Consider the following 20,065-nt stretch of genomic DNA (forward strand, 5'->3'; position numbering starts at 1 on the left):
TCCGTTAAATGGTATAAAGGCCCGTATACACCTCTACTTCAATGGGCCTACGTTAGCTATAATCGAATGGGCTCAATTCTATATTTTGGTTTAAGAGCAATTACCTTTTCCGGTTTAGGAGCATTACTGCAAAGCTAATGTAAAATTTAGACCACCCCGATATTGAGTTTGCAGTTTTGTGTGTTTGAAAAACATAAATTAATTTCGGTGTTTGCATTCGTGAGATTACAAGCATGTATTTCAATTTTGTTACAGAATTAAAATATATGTCTTGATGAAAGCTGAAGTAACTTTAGCAAATGATCCACGACCTAGCTAGAATCGATTATACTTTGTGTTTAAGGTTAATGCATATAAATTAATAAAATGCAAAATTTTAATCTAAGTGCATTTTCTTAATCTATGTCCAATATAATCTGAAAGTTTTAAGAAAATCTTAAATGTCAAAAGGGCTGAAAAGACATAATATTTGATTTTAAAAACATTTATCAACCATGCAATTGATATCATCTGCAAAAATCATCTTGAATCAATTGTAATAAAATCTATGACATGTATAAGAGATTCTAATACATAATCATACTTAAGAGATATATTGCAAACATGATGAGTGGTTAGATTATGCTCACTCGCAGATTCAATATCAAAATTCGATATGGTTTTCCAAGTTGCATTATAAATCATTTTTGGTTTATAATTATTGACTATAAACTTTCATTTTGAAAACAAAAAATTACTCGAAAGTACAGTTATGTTGCTTTCACACCATGTTCAAATGAACAAAAAGTGCCCCAAAAGAATTTTGAAAATGTTAAATTCACGAGGCAATAGTGAGGTAGGTGATGGATATGTATTCATGAATTTATCTGAATCCACCAGCTTCTAAACACATATACCTAAGATGTGTTATGTGTTACATTTATTATTGTGTCAATTATAAATTTTGTTTTTTTTCCTCATCAAAGTAAAATGAGATGTACTTAATTTTATGTATTTTCTTATCAATTTTTGAAGGGCTTGGAAACAAGGGGAATTTAGCATTGACAAGCTTGTCAAACGTGCAAGTGGATAATCTTCCGCTCGAATCCCTTAGCACTTTCACTCAGCAGGGATCAAACCCACACTTTATATATGTCGATCTGTCCTTTTTGCATATGTTCGGTCTGATACCCACACGCTAGATGCTTGCAAGTTCTTTCTGAAGATGATGGATGTTTACAAGCTGAAGTCAACTATGATTGAGTACTCCTGCATCATTGGCAAATTTCTAAGGAGTGAGGGCTTGGAAAGGGAAATCGAAGTACTTGAAGAGAGCAAGTGTGGTCTATCGAACGAGATATGCAACATGATCTTTGGGTGAGTGAAAGGGGGTTTGACATTGGGAATCAAGGGTAGAAATTGCTTGTCTAAAAAATGGGTAGAAAAATGAGGATTGAGCATTGTATGCATGAGTTGTTCCCTTTCTTCGATATACTATGCGTAATGTCAAGCTACTTGTTCTTGAGAGTAAATCACCTTAAAAAGAACTTGATAACCCTCTCATTTCACCATAATTTAAAGCTTTGTTCTCACCAAACCAAATGATTAGGACCAATTGCCCATTTGCAAGAAATCACTTATGTTATTGTCTAATGAATGTGGGGTTGGTTGATTGGCTTGTATGTGGAGGCATGATGATAAGTGTAAAAGGTCAAAAGTTGAGCTAGACCTAGAGAAATTAGAGTTTGATAGAATGTTTTGCTCTGGATACCCTTAAATTGGCAGAAACGGAATCAAAACTCTGGGCTGAGGCACAAATATTGAATGACCAAAAGAAGGCTCCACAGGTAGAGGCTACGATTCTTCCGTCAATTCCAGGAAGATGGTGTTTTACGGATGGTTCCTGGAAAGATAATGATATTTTTTCAGGTCAAGGATGGTACAGTACCTTAGAAGGATTTGAAGGCTTGATGGGGGCAAGGAATGTCTGGGCTTCCCTCTCTCCTCTTCATGCAGAGATGGAAGCGTTACTATGGGCAATGGAATGCATGAAAAAATTACGGCAATTTCAGGTTACGTTTGCAAAGGATTGTTCTCAATTGGTGAAGATGGTTTCAGAACCCGAAGAATGACCAGCGTTTGCAAGTTATTTGGAAGATATAAACAGCCTGAAAGAGAGTTTTTTCCGAGCAGAAATTATCTATGTACCAAGAACGCAGAACAAGAAGGCGGATAGCTTAGCCCGCAATGCTAGGAAGGAAACGTCTTTTGTAGTTCACATGGATCAAGATCTCCCAGTGTGGTTTACAGAGTCAATATGAGTCTGTAAAGTTGATGACAAAAAAAAAAAAAAAAAAAGATAGAATGTTTTGCTTTTGCTATTTAGTATGATTTTGTAAGGATATCACATTGATGGCTTGAAGAGTATCTTTTAGTAGTAAACTCCAACCTTCAAACCTCTTCCTCACCTTGTTCTTGAAAGTTTACTTGTGGATAAATAAAAGACAAGTTTGGGGGAGTTGATATCTTGTGTATTTGCATGATTTTAACCATCATATTGTAAACATATTGATCATATATATCAAAATTTAGGCATATTTAGGCTTTATTGTATTGCATATGTCTATATCAGGTGTTTGAGATACTTGTTGGTGAGTTTGAAGGCATTTGAGGGGTTTTGAATCAAAAGGATGAAATATAAACATAAATGAAGATCTTAAAGATATCTTTTGAAACTCATCTTTTGGAACGACATGGAAAACTGAGTTAGCTTTCCAATGGAGATGGTTTCAATTCATTTGGAGTTGTATTGAAGGAGTTATGATCTATCTACTGAAGGCATATCAACCATGTATCGACCATAGCTGTTGCAACTTCATCAAATCGCTAGTACGTCATGCGAGTTCTCCTAGCGACGTGCATTGCGACCAGGAGTGGTCGCTATAGAAGACCAAGAACGAGACTGAAAACAACTAAGTATCATAGCGACCTCGGTGTAGCGACACGGAGAAGTCACTTCGGCGTTTTGTGAGCGTCCCCAGCGACATGCCTAGCGACATGTGTACGTCGCTACGGGTTCGAAGAAGCTGAAATATTCTCAAGTATTGTAGCGACCAGAGCAGATCGCTACAGACGAAAAGACCTATGGGTCAACCCATGTTTGTTGGGTTGACCCAACTTGTTTTTTAGGCTTTCTAAAAATACTTGTTAGACTTAATTTTTAGATCTTATCTCATTTTCTCTCAAGACTTTGTATAATCTTGTAAAATTTTGAACCTTTTGATTATTTAAGGAAGTACTTCATCATATATTTATGTTTGTCTTGCTCATCAACATGATTATCTTTGATCCTTACATGGGTTTTTAAGTTTTTCATGGAGATTAGTTAGTAGTGACCTTTTGGATTCATGGATTAGGATAATTAGAGTTTTAAGTGAAGATCTAGGGTGTTTAGTGTTAGATATATCTATTTTCTTACTTGTTGAGTGCTCTTAATGCTAGTTTAGTCTTGATCTCTATAAACTAGAACTCTAGACATTTTATATCCAGAAGGTGTTTGATGAAATGTATGAACCAACTCAATTTTTCTCTTTGTTTGCTTAACCAAAGACATTTGATGTTAGGAAAGCTTAGATAGTTAGTAGACTTGTTCTTAATGATTGCTTGAGTGAATTAAACCAAAGATATTTGATATGTTTGATTAATGAAAGCAAATGAACATTTATTTTGATAAAGAACTTGTTTAGGATTTGTTGTCTAGACTTAAAGAAATATGTTGATTGATAGCTTGCCACTCTAGATCGGATCTTATCACTTGAAGTCAAATGCCTAATCCCATGAGTCTTATTTTTTCTTATTGACTAAAAGTTTGGTTCTTGCACTTATTTCTTGATTGGATTTGAGATCACCTTGTTTATATTTTTAGGATATTAGCTTGTTATCAATCATGCATTTTCTTATTTGCTTAGATTAGGAAAGTTTATGTATTCTTACTATTATCGATCACTAGTCCTTGTAGATTCGATCATAAAGTGTTGCATTGGTATAACATTTGATTGTGGTACCACATTAGGTTAATTGGCATGTAGTAAAATTCAGTAATCACAAACAATCAACCATCCTACATAATTCGAGACAACCAAAACCACTTGTATCAAATTGCTCTTTTTTATTGCTACTGTGACTTTCTACCGTCTAAAAATAAGAAAATGATTTCATGCAAACATAGAAATAGACGTTTAAAAAATTTCCTTATTAGAAAAACTCAATACGCTAGAGTTACCATAAAATTTCCTAAATTTTAATGCTACAACAACTTGATGACCAAAATGTCATAGACTCATAGTTCTAACTATTCTTTTTTGTAATTGGCTGCTCAAATCTAAAATTGTAAGTCAAAATTATTATTTTTTTAATCAAATTAAAATTATTTATATGCGACAGACTTAGACTATTTTAGAATTTTCTAATGCAAAAACATATAAAAATAATAATTCTGAAATTTTCTTAAATTTATGTAGATTAGTGAAAAGATCGGTATTCGTTGGGTCAGACATAGTCCAGTCCGAACGAATGCGGCAATCATAGGCGCAAGAAAATAGATTCGTCATCCAGATCGACATCTGAAAAGTGATGGGCTGAAAGCCCACGTACAGTTTTTTTTTAGAATTAAAAAATGAAATCTGAAATATGGATGTTTTCATAAAAAAAAGGATTTTGAAGCTTTTATAAATACGGTTTAGTGGTTTGTAAATTTATTTATTCTCATAATCAATATACAAACATTAAACATGTATTTTGCCCCATCTAATCTAACACTATTAAAAGTAGAATAACAAGCCTCATGAGCTATGCCTCTCGGTGGCTGGGGCTATTCTGATGATGGCGAGGAATGAGCATCCGATCATGCCGCTTAGGGTTTGGCTCTTGGGGTATGCGTTGCAGTATGTGTTGCATATGGTTTGTGTGTTGGTTGAGTATAGGAGGAGGAATAGGGTGAGGAATAATAGGACTCCGAGATCACGTTCTTCTTCTTCGTCTTCCTCGATGGAGGAAGATGCTTTGGGTTCGAGGAGGAATTCTCATGAGGAGGTCTTGATTGAAATTAGTATTTTTAATTGTGTGATCCATCTCCCCTTGATATTTCTCTTATATAAAGCTCTATCTCTTAACCTAAATCCAACCTAAATCAAAAAACCTAATCTGCAAAAACTACACCCATGGTTTGGTACTAACGTAATCTCACTCAAATCTCATCGCTCTCCTCTCTTATTTTCTAAGTTTTTATATTTAGCTTTCAAAACACATATGACTAGAACCGTAGCCATTCAGTTAACCAAGCTAACCAGCTTTGTCCAGGTACAAACACGAATCTGAACCTCCGAAACCTAGGAAGATGAAGAATGACTTACCCAGAATTAAGATCGTCTGTTAAACAAAAATTGCAGTAAGCTCTTTTCTCGGATCTTGCAACTGTTACATTGATATTTTCTCACCGTTTGCAATTCTCTCACGATTACCCAGATTGTTATCAATGTGAGGTCCTTTTATAAATCACGATTCAATTGAGTACGTGTGCTGAGTGACAGGCTGATCAAGATGGACAGCCCCGTAAACTTCATCCTTTCATTACTCACAGTTGTAAAAACTCTTACAACTTTCTTTGAGAAGAATGGTGAACTCCTCTCTCCTTCTTTCTGATTTCAAGGTTGGGCGTTTAAGCAACTTTTTGATTACCATCGTGTTCAGCCATCAAATTTTGTGTTCGTTAATGGTGAGTTTCAGATATTGATTTGGTGACAGAGCCCAAGCATATCATGATTGAATTCTTATCTGTCTGAAATTCTTGCAGACAACGATTCTGATATTTGGAGGTTCCAGTTAAGAAAAATATTAAAAACTCCCAAAGAGTAAGAATTGATCTCTATGATTTTCTATGGAAGAGTTGACATTGTTCTTTGAATTGATTTCTGGGTTGTTCTTAGTTTTGTTTATGTTTCTTCTTAGTGTTGGTCCACTGTGATTGAAGAAACAACTTGATTATGTTCTTCACACTGCAGTGGCACTTGAATCTTCTTATGGCTGAGTAAAAATCACACCTTTAAGCTGAGGAAGAGAAAGGACTGAAAACATGTGTTTTGTGTTATAATCAAAGTGTTGGTTTGAAATCCCGGAACGTTTTGGCTACAATCATACACTACTATTGTGATCAGAGTTTTTTTTTTTGATAAAAATTGTGATCAGAGTTTTTATAACTAAAATGAAAAATTAGCTTTTTATTCACATAAGCTTCGACGATTCAATAGACCGCATTGTGGCGAAGGAACGGCCGGTGCACGGCTTCAAAGGTTTGATGCATCTTTCGACTAAAAAAGGCGTTGTCTTCAACTCCATAAGCAAGACGAGGCATGGGTGGAGAACAATGATGTCATAGTCAACGTTTACAAAGACGACTCCTCGGAGATAAGACTCTGTTAGGTTCCTCAGGCTATCGCTAATGTGAGCACTGTAACATTTCTGTCATTATGTTTAACGGCAGCGAGAATTCATTAACATCCGTTATGTGGCGTTTTAAATAGCCGGACCTTCTTGACAAAGATCATGCGGAAGATAATTAACATCACATACAAAAAAAAATCAAACCTTTCTGCTTATTCACATTAAATTTATTATATCTTCTTTCATAGTATGCAATTCGAAAATTGAATACAAAATATTAACTGGGTAGATGTCAATGATCGAAATGATCAAACAAAAGTTTCGAAAACGTGTGGCCTCGCATGTACCAACACAGCAGGATGAGAATTATGAACCAACAGCCTGAATAAAATAATGAAGAATAACCACAAAAATTATGTTTATAACTTTTAAAGAAACATTACCGTTTTTGACTCTAAATTCAAACTCTATTGAAGAAGAAGAGAAACTGATATGTGGTTTAGGAGAAGGGGACAAAGATGATGAAAATGAAGAGTGAGAGGTAATCTTATTCTTCTTCGTTGATTGAATATAAAAACCCTGCATTGTCTTTATAAGATTTTCGTATTAATTTTTCTTTTGGTAAAATGTTAAGATAATCTTCTTATTAATTCTTAGGGTTTCAGGAACCAGAGATGACACAAGCTCAAAAACTTTAATCAATTTAAGTGACACGAGCGTTATACTTTGTGAAGTTAACTCACAAATCACAATTTTCTAACAAAGAATACTTACTATCAGAACTGAGATAAAAAATATTGAAAAATATGTAACAATACTAAACTTTTCACCAAAGCAGAAGCAACAAGAAAACAGAAGAGTAAAAACAAAGTTGTGCTATTGCTTTCCCTCATTTCCTTGCTCTCCTGTGAAAACGTAGAAATACTTTTCGATTGTGTTTTTTGTCTGTCTCCGTAAATTGCATGTTTCAGTTCAAAAACATGCATAGTGTAAACGTCAGATATTGGCATTTGCTATTTTAAATCAGTACGGTATATATGCAGTAAAAATGTTTTCATAAAAATGGTATAGATCATTTTGCCCACGTCAAAAGACTGTTCTGTCCAATTTGGAATATACTTTCAACAATTTGCAATATAACAAAAGGGTATATACCATTTCTGTTTTTTTTTAAAAAAAATTATACCATTTTTATTTCAGAAGTGAGTTTTATTTAATTCGCACTCAGTAGTATTAAATATATGAAATTGATTCAGTTTACCGACTTAGCAAGGTTGTATTTTCTCATTTTTTTTGGATTATGACACTGTTTTTACTTTTGCCTTATATACCAACAAAATAGTTTTGTTAAGTTGCAAAGAAAATTTGATTGAAAATTTATACTATTCGAGCCATCATCATTAAACAATTTAATTGAGTTTTCACATTTTAATATTGAGACAAAAAAATTTTTTTAACATTCTCAATAACCTTTTGCACCAAAGTTATATGTTTAAAAATAAGGTCCTTTTAGCTATAAAATACTATAGTGAGTTAGTAACACTTCTTTCACAATTATCATCGTACTGAGAGATACATTTATAAGAGGAAGTACAGTAGAACCTCTATAAATTAATAATATTGGAACTTTAAATTTTTATTAATTTATAGAAATATTAATTTACAAAAGTTTTCCTTTTTGGATTTTTGTTTCTCTTTTTCTATTTTATTAATAAAATAAGAAAATATTTTATTTTTACCATATATAAATTATTTAAATTTTATAAATTTAACATTCATATTATTTCATCGAATTGTTATGTGATTTTTGATATATTTTTACTAAATATTATCAAAATATATTAAAATATTAAGAAAACTAGAAGTATTTTCATTGTGAATATAAAACCAACAATATAATGTTTAGTTTGTACTTATATAAAATATATAGAGATAGATTAGCAATTTATGATTTTAATGGGACTATATATTTACATGAGAGTTTTAAAAATATTATTATATTATTATTTTATCGATTTGTGTCATATTTTACATTGGCCCAAGTTGGGACCGGCGAAATTTATTAATTTATAGAAATTATTAATTTATCGAGTATTAATTTATAGAGGTTCTAGTGTAAAATGATGATTGCATATGTTTAAAACACAATAAATTCCACCACAATTCACAACTTTTAGGTTTTCAAGAACGATGGCAAAGACACAAATGCAAAATCAGGTTAAGTTCTTAAAATTCATGTGTTTGATGGTCATATAGCCAAACAACAATATTTAAAATCAACAGAATAACACGAAGTTATGATTAAACTTAGAAGAATAATTAATTGCACACTAATATTTATATGTCATACTGTACTAAAAAGATAATTTTCAAATAATAAAATACATCTATTGTGTTAAAAATTAATTTATATTAATGAACAACCTCTAAAATAAAAAGGTTAAAACATTCTAAATAAAATAAAGAAACATAGCAAAATGATAAAATAAAAGCAATATAACAAAATATATTTTCATAATTATAATTCATGTTATGTTATATATTACTAATTTTTTTAACTTAATTCAATATTGCAATACCAAACATATTCAAAATGGTTTCGTCTTAAAACCGGCATTCCACAATTGATTTCAAATTGATGACATAAACTTAGCATGATATTTATAAGTGTGTTATTGGAAAGAAGAAATTTCATATACATTTATTTATAACAATTTTGATTTTTTATTCAAACCTATATACAAACAAAATAATTTTAAAATAACTATCTTACAGGCTACCATTATAATTCAAAATGAGTTTAAAAATCAAAATAATTCTACAATATCTGATATTTATACAACATACATTTGTAAAAATTTAAAGGCACTTATCCGCGCGTAAAACGGAAAATGATCTAGTTCATAATAAAAGTACTATTTATAATTAGTACGAATAATTTTAATGAATAAAATAGATAAATAATTGAAGCACATCAACAGCAATACAGCATTGACATGGATATAAAAATATTCCTCCCAATCTCCCATGGCCCAAAACCAAACCATTCGTCACATAAAGCAGAACAACCACCAAAACACGATGTGACATGTACTTGGAAAAAACACGATATCAATAGTCAATACATTAAGAATCAAGAAGGCTACACAAAAAAAAAATCATATATTCCTAATATGGGAAGATCTCTGTCTTTATAGTCCTAGCGTTTATACCAGTTGCTCTGTTTCGACTCTGTTTTAATAACCCATTCTCATCCATTGATGACACCTCCAAGACTCTGCAGCACACGTTCTGATCACTAGCTACTCTTCTCCTTCTTCTACTCAAGGTAAGATGGAAACTATTCAATATGATTTAGCCAAAAAAAAAAACTATTCAATATGATTGTGTATATAATTTTGAAGTATTTTGTGTTGATCTGCAGAAGAAAAATCGTTATGTGATTATACGAAAGGGAGATGGGTCAGAGACGAGATGGGTCCACTATACAATGGCTCGAGCTGCGGAACAATCAAAGATGGTCAGAACTGCTTACGTCATGACATGGCAGACCAGATTCTGGTTATCTTTATTGGAAATGGAAACCGAACCAATGCCATATACCGAGATTCGACGCTAACCGGTTTCTTGATTTTATGAGAGACAAGCAACTAGCTTTTGTCGTAGACTCCATGACTAGAAACCACTCAAACCAGCTTGAGTCTCTTATCTGTCTCCTCTCTACCGTCTCTAGCCCTGATCTTGTTTATTCAAACGAAGACAATAGATTCAGAAGATGGCGTTTCGAATCTCACAACGTTAGTACGTTACGGTCTCGGTTTACTGGTCCCCGTTTCTTGTGGCCGGTTTAGAGATGGAGGAAGTCACGGCGGCGAAAGCTGCTGCGATGGAGGCGGATGTGAGGTTGGAGGCGTTGGACGTGATGGCGATTTCGGTGTTGAGACCAGACGGACATCCTGGTCCGTACATCCCAAAAATGATTGTCCCGGAGAGGGTTCATAATGATTGTTTACATTGGTGTTTGCCTGGTCCGGTCGATACGTGGAATGAGATTATGATAGAGATGTTGTTGAGGCGATGGAGGGTTTAAATGATGAAGGATGATTGTGGAAGTGATCTCCTATGATATCATTATACATGCCGTACATATGATAAAAGGTGCAATCATTTTTTCTTTAACGTGTTATCAGGGTAGTTTTTTTTTGGGATTTTTAAAGGATGGAGGAATACGATTTACAGTTGGATTGAGTGTGATCAATAGACTTTTTTGCTTTCTTGTTTTTAGAAAGATTTACATTATAAGACACTTTTCAAGTTTCTTATTACATCGTAAGACACTTTAGACCAAATACAATGATGATACTCCCACATGAGTCCTTAATCATATTTTAAGTTTATTTTTTTTTTATTTTTTTTTTCGATAGTTAAGGATTCGGATCTAAAATACTCGTCCAATGGTGATCCCGAAGAAGGAGTCCTTAGGAATAAAATAATATTTTTTAAAAAAAAAATAAAAATTGAAATTTTATTAATTACATTATTAAAAAAAAGATACAATGATTTAATAATATTCCAAAGAGAACTAATTATTAATCTTGATTACCAAATTTATTCCAAATGTTTTCGATCAAATCATTCTTCAATCGATCATGAGTTTGCCTATCACGAAGATCATTGCGGTCGGGAAATGTATCATTGAACAATGTAGGAATTTCGTTTAGGACCTCCGAGGTTCTGGAAGATTCTCCTTCTTGAAAATCTGAAATATTAACCCGGTTTGTATAACCATCTCGTTCATCTTCAACTATCATATTGTGTAGTATGATACATGCTCTCATAATCTTCCCTATCTTCTCTATGTCCAATGTACGAACCGGGTTTTTCACAATCGCAAACCGAGCTTGCAATACTCCAAATGCCCGCTCGACATCTTTTCGGGCTGCTTCTTGCCATTTAGCAAATAACGCTTGTTTGGGACATTGGGGGAGTGTGATAGATTGGATAAATGTTGACCATTTTGGATATATACCGTCTGTGAGATAGTATGCCAACTTATACATGTGTCCGTTGACCATGTACCTTACCCTCGGAGCTCGACCTTCTAAAATATCGTCAAAAACAGGAGACCGATCGAGGACATTAATATCGTTTAAGGTACCTGGAAGACCGAAGAAAGCGTGCCATATCCAAAGATCTTGTGAAGCTACAGCCTCTAAAACAATCGTCGGTTTTCCGGATCCACGTGTGTATTGTCCTTTCCAAGTGGTTGGGCAGTTTTTCCACTCCCAATGCATACAGTCAATGCTCCCGACCATCCCTGGAAAACCGCGTTGCTCTCCAATATAGAGTAGTCGTTGAAGATCCTCCTTTGTGGGTCGTCGTAGATACTCATTGCCAAATAACTCTATAACTGCGTCAGTGAAATGATGTAAACAAGAGTGTGCTGTGGTGTCAGCAAGTCGGAGATATTCGTCAACCGAGTCAGCCGCTGTACCATAAGCAAGCAGACGAATAGCCGCCGTACACTTTTGAAGTGATGATAGACCCCACCTCCCGGTTGCATCTTTTCTCTGCTGAAAGAATATAAAGTTCTGCTTGAGGGCTCTGACAATACGCAGGAATAAATTCTTTTTCATGCGGAAACGTCTTCTAAATATTTGTGCCGAGTATGTCGGGTCTTCACTGAAGTAGTCATTCCATAACTGATCATCTCCTCCTTCACGGTCTCGTTCAATATAAGCACGGTTCGCCTCATCATCGGGTTGGTCCTCCACTATGTCGTTGTAGTAATCTTCAACGATTTCATCAACAAGTTCGTCTATTCTTTCGTCTAGACCATCGGATGAAGATGATGACATTTTAAGAAGTCCTAATATGTTAAATATCTAAATAATTAATTTAGAAATATTAGGATCATTATAAAACTTTAATTTTGAACTTTTTTTAATAAAATTTATCATATTTGGAATATTATAAAACTTTAATTTTGAACTTTTTTAAAATTTTTTTGTCATATTAGGAATATTATAGAACTTTAATTTTGAACTTTTTTTTATAAAACTTGTCATATTACTAATAATAAAAAAATTAAATTTTGAACTTTCATTTGATTCTTTTAAAGACATTTTTGGGTAGAAACTTCAAATTTTTAAAAATCCATTTTGGTTTGTGATTTTACTAACCGTTTGTGATCGACTTGTATGGTTGGCACTGGTCTTGAAATTATTTTGCCTGCGTTTGATATGTTAACACAATTTCGAAAAAAGACTTGTAGTATTCATGTTAAAACATAAATTAACAAAGGCAAGATTATGAACACAAGATTATTAACAAAGTCTAATATATAACACAATTTCGAAAAAAGACTTGTAGTATTCATGTTAAAACTTGTCATATTACTAATAATACTACAAGCTCAAACTTACAAGATTATTAACAAAGTCTAAACAAGATTATTAACAAAGTCTAATATATAACATAAGTTTTGATACAAAGAGAAGCTAGACTTGAACTTGAACTTACATATGATCCGAGGAAAACAATGAGAGTAGATTACAAACTCTCTGAAAACATGAACTTGACTCTCAAGAGGAAACAAGTTTCTACTACACCGCAAAGACTACAACTACTACTTATAATACATATGCTAAAGAGAGTGACCCGTGACTCATACAACTACACCCATGCTTCCTACTCCAACACCCGTGACTTCTACAGCTACACCCGTGATTCCTACTCCATCACCCGTGAATCCTACTCCATCAGATAAAGACCAAATGCACCCGTGACTCCTTCCCACATGCGAGTAACCTGTCAAAACAGAGTGACAAGAGTTAGTAACCTGTCATAACCATTAAAAACAATCAGTAATATGATATATCTACACAAACGATCAAGTACACAAACAGTTCTACCTCAAAAGCAAGATTGAAAATAGATCATATCATTTCGGAAATTAGTTTGAGCATGAGACTGTTTTCCATATCTGAGAGAGTTTCTTTCTTAGCTAGTAAACGATCAAGAAGCTTTTGTTTAGACAGTTTTTCCTTAATTTCTAAAACCCCTTGTAGCCTTGATGTTAAGATTTTTCAAGGCTCCTAAAACAAATGTTGTAGTATAGTGATTGTCGAACCAGTTCTGAGGGATATCAAAGCACTGAGAATGCAAGCACTCACTTAATCTAAGTGCAACCAATGATTTAGATGGGTTTTAAGCTATGACTAAAACTAGAAAGCAATAACAGAATGATACTTTCTTGACTAAGGGAAAATAGAACTCATGGGCATAGGGATTAGACCTTGGGTGATCAAGTATCGAACTAAGGACAAACGATCAATCAAACTATCAACCTTATCTCAATCATCAAATGTCTTTGGTTGAATAATATGAAAGCAATCATTACTAACAAGTCTATTAGCTATCTTAGCATCTTTAACAACAAATGTCTTTGGCAAAGTATACTAAAAGCCTAGGAGAGTTGTCTCAGGCATTTCATCAAACACCTTTCGGGTGGGAAATACCTATTGATCAACTTTTGAGTGGCCAACTCAGAAGATGCATTAGGAATACTCTACTAGCAAGGAACAAGAATGATCTACACTAAAACATCATAGAACTAACCTAATCACCCTTAATCTCCCTAACCCATGAATTCAAAAGGTGATTACTCACTAATCTCCATGATTCCTCTTAAACCCATATTAGATTTCAGATTAATCATGTAGAGAAATAGATAAGAAATCAACAATAACACAAGAACATAACAATCAAAATCCAAGAGATCAACTTCTCCAGAGAGTTTTTGTGTATTTCTCAATAGATCAAAAGATAATCCGCCTGGTGGTGGCTTCCAGAGTATTAAAACATAGGTTTAGAAAATAAAAACGTGCATAATGAAATGACCAAAAGGCCCTTGAGAAAACATTAATTCGGCCAAACAAATAGACGTGGAGCGACCTCGGCACGTCGCTGCGACAAGTCGCTCCGGCCTTCGGGAGCGACCTCAGTGGGTCGCTCTGAGAGGTCGCTCCAGGCTTCGCTTCGTGTCGTCTCGCCATAGAGACGCGAGCGACCTCGGGGTGTCGCTTTGGGAGGTCGCTCCGAGAGGGGTGTGAGATGCGAGTGACCTCGGCGCGTCGCTCTGGACTGGTCGCTGTGGTGAGGTCGCTCTAGGAGCTGGAGCGACTTCGCCTTATCGCTCTGAACTGGTCGCTCTAGGAGCTGGAGCGACTTCGCCTTGTCGCTCTAGGAGGTCGCTCAGAAGCGTATAGGGCGAGCGAGTTCATGGCGTCGCTCTGGTAGGTCGCTCTGGTAGGTCGCTCTGGCTGGAGTGGCTTGAGATAGTCGCTCTGGGCTGGTCGCTCCAGGCAGTGCTCGTCCAAAGATCACTCTAATCACCTCCTTTGAGCTCCAAATGCACCCAAGTGTCTCCAGGAACTCCATGTGGTACTCCAATACCTGATAGAGACATATGTATGCAAAATGCAACCTAGATATGACTTAATTCTAATCTATATGATGAAAATGCACATGAATAAATGGATAAAACAATGTGAATATGTAAGATATCAACTCCCCCAAACTTATTCTTTTACTTGTCCTCAAGTTAACTTTCTAGAACTCATAGGGAGAGAGGTTTGAAGGTGGGAGCTCATAGCCAAAAGAAACACACAAAGCACTCAAATCAACATTTAAATTCAGCATTAGTACACCCTCTCTTATTATACTCTAGCTTCTCTAGGCCTATCTGAACTCTTTTCATCCCTACACTCATCATCATGCATTCACACATGCAAATCAGCCAACTCTCAAGTTCATTAAGCATAGCATCAAGTGAATTCTTGCAAATGGTCAATTGGTCCAAATCATTTGGTTGAGTAAGGGAAGGCTTTTATTCAAATGATTCAAGAGGTTCAAAACATATGATCTTTAAGGTGGTTTACTCTCGAAACAAGTAGCCTTGACATTGCACATAATATATCTAAGAAAGGGACCAACTCATGCATACAATGCTCAATCTCCATTGTTCTACCCTTTTCCCAAACATACAAATCACACAATCATTTCCCAATGTCAAAACCAACTCACACCTCTCACCAAAAGATCCTAAGAACATCAACTCTTTCTCTTTGAAATCTACAAGGGATTTTTCCCAACCTCAAAACATTTCTTAGCTCCTAACAACTTTGCTAGCCCCCTTTTTCTTTCTTTTTATTTTGTTTTTTTTTTTTTTTTTAGATGGGGGCCAAGACTTTTCATAACTTGAGCTAGAGGTTTTTCTACCTATCCCAATAAGACAATTCACTTAAACACAAAGAGTCATTTCTTTTCCTTTTTCATTGCTCCCAAATCATAATCACAACTCTCACCCCCCACCTATAGCTAGACAATAGAGTGCCCAATCTAGCAAGAATGAAGATCAAGCATTGTCGTTCCCGATACTCTCAACATTATGCACATGTAAGACTTTCCGAAGAAGGCCTCACTCATCAAACAATGAAAGCTTAAAAGAAGGGAAAGGTTTTGGGAGTGGTCTACCACTAGAGTTTGTCAAAATAAGATTGGCATAAAGGATGTGACAACTCAAGTGTGTATAGCCATGACTCAGTACGCAAGGGACCATGAGCAAGAAGCATTAAGTTCGTTCAGTTCAAATAAGGTTGTAGTTGGCTTCAAAGACTGAGTTTCAGCAATCAACAAGTTTCAGGAAGATTTTTCAAGGCTCGAAACATACAAGTCTTTTTGAGAGGTGCAAAAGCTACTCAGGTGCAACGTAGTGTTCTTTACAAGGCGTTTAAAATCATTGCTCCCAATACAAGTGAATGCAACCTATATGCTCTAGACTCTCCTAGAAATGCAAATGATGCAAACTAAATAATTTTTTTTTTATATATGCAAATAGGTATGCAATGCATGACTCAATGAAACAACATCAAAGCAAACATGATCAAATACTTGGTACCTCCCCCAAACTTAAATGACACAGTCTCTGTGTTGTCAAGTAGAGAGAGATACCCAAAACAGAAAGCTAATATGCAAAAATGAAATGGTATATACAAGGGAAAGTAGTGGGTTACCTTCTATGGAGAATGAGTAGAGGGAGATGCCCCCTCCTCGTCGTCCTCAGGTGGTAACTCTTCAAGGTGCTCATCAGTAAGAGTGCCCATCTCTTCAATGTAGAAGGCTTGTCTGAACACAGTTGGTTTCTTCATTTTCTCCTTGATGTCAAAGTGTATAACATGCCCTTTACCCAAATGGAGATCAATCGTGTCCTCTTTCACCTTAACAATTGCTCCTGCTGTAGCTAAGAATGACCATCCAAGAATCAATGGGTCTTGAGCCTCCTCACCCATCTTAAGCACCACAAAATCTGTAGGTATCTCATATTTTCCAATCTTCACAGGTAGGTCCTCTAAGATGCCCACAGGGTACTTCACTGAACGATCAGCTAACACCAGAGAGAGTTTACACTTCTTGTACTGAGTGAATCCAAGCTTCTTTGCAACAGACAAAGGCATCACGCTGACACTAGCTCCCAAATCGCAGAGACATTTCTAAAATATCATAGGTCCAAGAGCACAAGGTAGTGTGAAGCATCCTGGATCCTCTAACTTCTCTGGAACATCAAGCCTTTGGATGATGGCACTGCACTCATGGGTAAGAATCATCATGCTTTCCATTTCTTTTTTCTTTGCAGCTACAACATCTTTCAGGAACTTGTTGTATTGAGGAATCAATATGAAAGCATCGATGATGGGCATTGCAACCTGAGCTTCACTCATTTGCTTGTCAAACAAAGCCTTGTACTTCTGTAGCAGCTGCCTCTTTAATCTACCAGGGAATGGTAATTTGGGTTCATAGGGAGGAGGAACAAAAGAATTCTCACTTGCTGGAGCAAGAACTTCACCATTTTTTACTGTTTTCTTCTCTTCCCCAACCTTTCCTTTACCCTTGGCTTCCACAATCTTCTCCAAGATTTCATCATTGATTTTCTCATCAACAATCACCACTTCATCATCTAAGTTGATGGCCACCTCCTCACCTACTTTCTCAGCATCCTTGGTGAGGGTTGTAGGAGGTAACTGCTTACCACTCCTGAGGGTGATAGCTTTGGTCTCCTTGGGGTTTTGGTCAGATTTTCCAGGTAGGGATCCTTGCTGGCGAGTCTGGTGAGTGTTCATGGAAGCAAACTGATTCTCTAAATTCTTGACTGTAGAAGCAAGATGTGAGAACTTGTTGTTGAGATCATTGTAGCTCCCATCAATCTTGGAATGAAGGTTCTTCAACTCATAAGCAACATGCTTCTCACTTCTAGTCTGAGACTCCAAGATTTGTTTCAGCAGGGTGATATCTTGTGAATTTACATGTTTTTAACTTCTTATTCTTGCATGGTTTGGTCATTTGGAGCATCATTTAGGCACATTTAGGTTGCATATCATTGCATTTGTACATATCAGGTGTTGGAGAGCACCATGGATGAGTTAGAGGACCATTGGTGGGATTTTGAGTGCAATTGGAGTCCAAAAGAAGTGTTAAAAGTGATCATTGAGCGATCTCCCTATCAGAGCGACCTCACGCAGCGAGGTAGCGTACCCGCTCCATATGTAGAGCGACCTGGTGGAGCGGGGTCTTTAGCTCGCGCGTGTTATGAAGAAACGAAGCAAAACATTTGGAGCGGGGTTTGGCAGCGAGGTGGCGTACCCGCTCTGAAGCCAGAGCGTGAAAGATGAACACGGATGAAGGCCTTAAAAATCTCTTCTGAAGCTCAAAATTTGTGGAGACACTGGAAATTGAGTTAGCTTTCCAATAGAAGTGGTTTCAAGTCATTTGAAGCTGTATTGGATAAGTTATGATCGATTTACTATAGGTGTATCAATCCTTGCCGGGGACCACTTGAAAGTTGATGGGATTAACCAACTTCCCACTTTCTTCCACCCACCTTTCCTTTGCACGATTTTTCCTACTTTTCTGTATAATATTTGCTTTCTTATTATCAAAAGGGTGGGCAAGAAACATCATTATCCAACTTTGTAATAATTTAACTTGTCAAAACTCTCTCTCTTTGAAATATCATTGTTCTTAGTGTTCTTGAGCTGTTCTTCAATTGTTCATCATCTGTTCTTGAGTTTTAATTTCGTTTTGCTTGTTTAAATCCTTGTTTATCTTTATTCTCTGTTGTATCCACTTGAATATGCTTCAATCTATTATGAGATTAAGTGTTTTCATGGAGATTAGTGAGTAGTTTCCTTAGAATTCATGGGTTAGGGAGATTAGAATAACTTAGTGAAGATCTATGGTGTTATTGTATTAGATCCTTGTATGAACTTGCTTGTTGAGTATTTTTAATGCTTGTTTAGTCTTGATCACTCTAAACCTGATTTCTAAACACTTCTCATCAGACATGATTAGATGAAGTGTTTGAATCAACTCAACTAAGCTCTAGTGAGATTAGCCAAGGACACTTGATGTTAAAATTGCTAGATAGTTATTAAACTTGAACTTAAAGATTGCTTGATTGAATTAAGCCAAAGACATTTGATGTTTAATGATTTCTAAGCAAATGGACATTTACCTAGACATAGGACCTGTCTAAAATTGTGTTTAGACTTAAGAGATTACTTTGATTGAAAGCTTGTCACCTAGATTGGATCTTAGTTACTTGAAGTCAATTCCCAATACCCATGGATTCACTTGTCTAAATTGATTAAAACCTTGTTGTATTGCTCTGTTTGCTATTGTTACTTGTCACACACTCACAACTATTGAATCTGCTTAGCTTAAGAAATGACTTGTATTCTCACTGATTCACATCACTAGGACTGGTTCGACATTCACCCCCCTATACTACAACATTTGCAATAGGCAGAAAAACCTATTACCAAATTGGCGCCGTTGCCAATCCTAGTCTGATTGTGACATTGCGTTTGAGTCTTTGCTTGAGACTGAGTTTTACTTTGTTTTTAAGTTACTAATTATCTATCTTCATATATATTTGGATGACAGGTGCATGAACTTGAGAAGCAAAGGATCAACAAATCTTGCACCAAGAGTGGACAACATCAAAGCCTTAGAAAGAGAGTTGGGAAGACAGAGAAGAGAAAGAGAAAAGCAAGCCCACTTACATAGATTGGGGCTTGAGATGGAGAGAAACCCGAATCAACCGGAAGGTGTCTATGAAGTTGATGATCATAGACAAAATGTCCAAGAAGTTCCTCCTGGAGCTGCTCAAGAGGGCAATGGTCAAGGAGCTGCCAACCTTCGACCTAGACAACCACAACGCCAAGCTAGGGCCATCGGTACATATGATCAACCTAACATAAATGGGAATAGGTTGGGCATTAGGGGACCGCCAGTTGCCAACAACAATTTCGAGATCAAGTCCAGCCTCATCAACATGATTGAAAACAACAAGTACCATGGACTTGCCTTGGAAGACCCACTAGATCACCTTGACAGATTTGATAAATACTGTGGCTTGTCAAAAACAAATGGAGTTTCAGAAGATGCTTTCAAGCTCAGATTGTTTCCTTTCTCTTTGGGAGACAAGGCTCACACGTGGGAGAAAAACATCTCAAGTGATACTATCACCACTTGGGATGAATGCAAGAAGGCCTTCCTCAACAAGTTCTTCTCTGCTACAAGGACTGCA

At 35.7% G+C, this 20,065-nt stretch overlaps 1 protein-coding gene and 1 pseudogene across 1 annotated transcript; one reads left to right on the plus strand and one right to left on the minus strand.

The window, feature by feature from the left end:
* Positions 1–4,860: 4,860 nt before the first annotated feature.
* On the plus strand, positions 4,861–10,507 carry LOC106378031 (annotated as a pseudogene).
* A 499-nt stretch (positions 10,508–11,006) lies between these two features.
* On the minus strand, positions 11,007–12,275 carry LOC111203067 (putative nuclease HARBI1). The gene has a single exon (XM_048747230.1). It carries the CDS (start codon positions 12,273–12,275, stop codon positions 11,007–11,009), a length of 1,269 nt encoding a protein of 422 aa, XP_048603187.1.
* Positions 12,276–20,065: the final 7,790 nt, after the last annotated feature.

This window comes from Brassica napus, chromosome C2 (genome assembly GCF_020379485.1).
Source record: "Brassica napus cultivar Da-Ae chromosome C2, Da-Ae, whole genome shotgun sequence".
NCBI classification, from domain to species: Eukaryota; Viridiplantae; Streptophyta; class Magnoliopsida; order Brassicales; family Brassicaceae; genus Brassica; species Brassica napus.

Bases quoted from the DNA above. Each gene is read 5' to 3' on its own strand.
- LOC111203067 (XM_048747230.1), bottom strand. From the start codon at position 12,275: ATGTCATCATCTTCATCCGATGGTCTAGACGAAAGAATAGACGAACTT.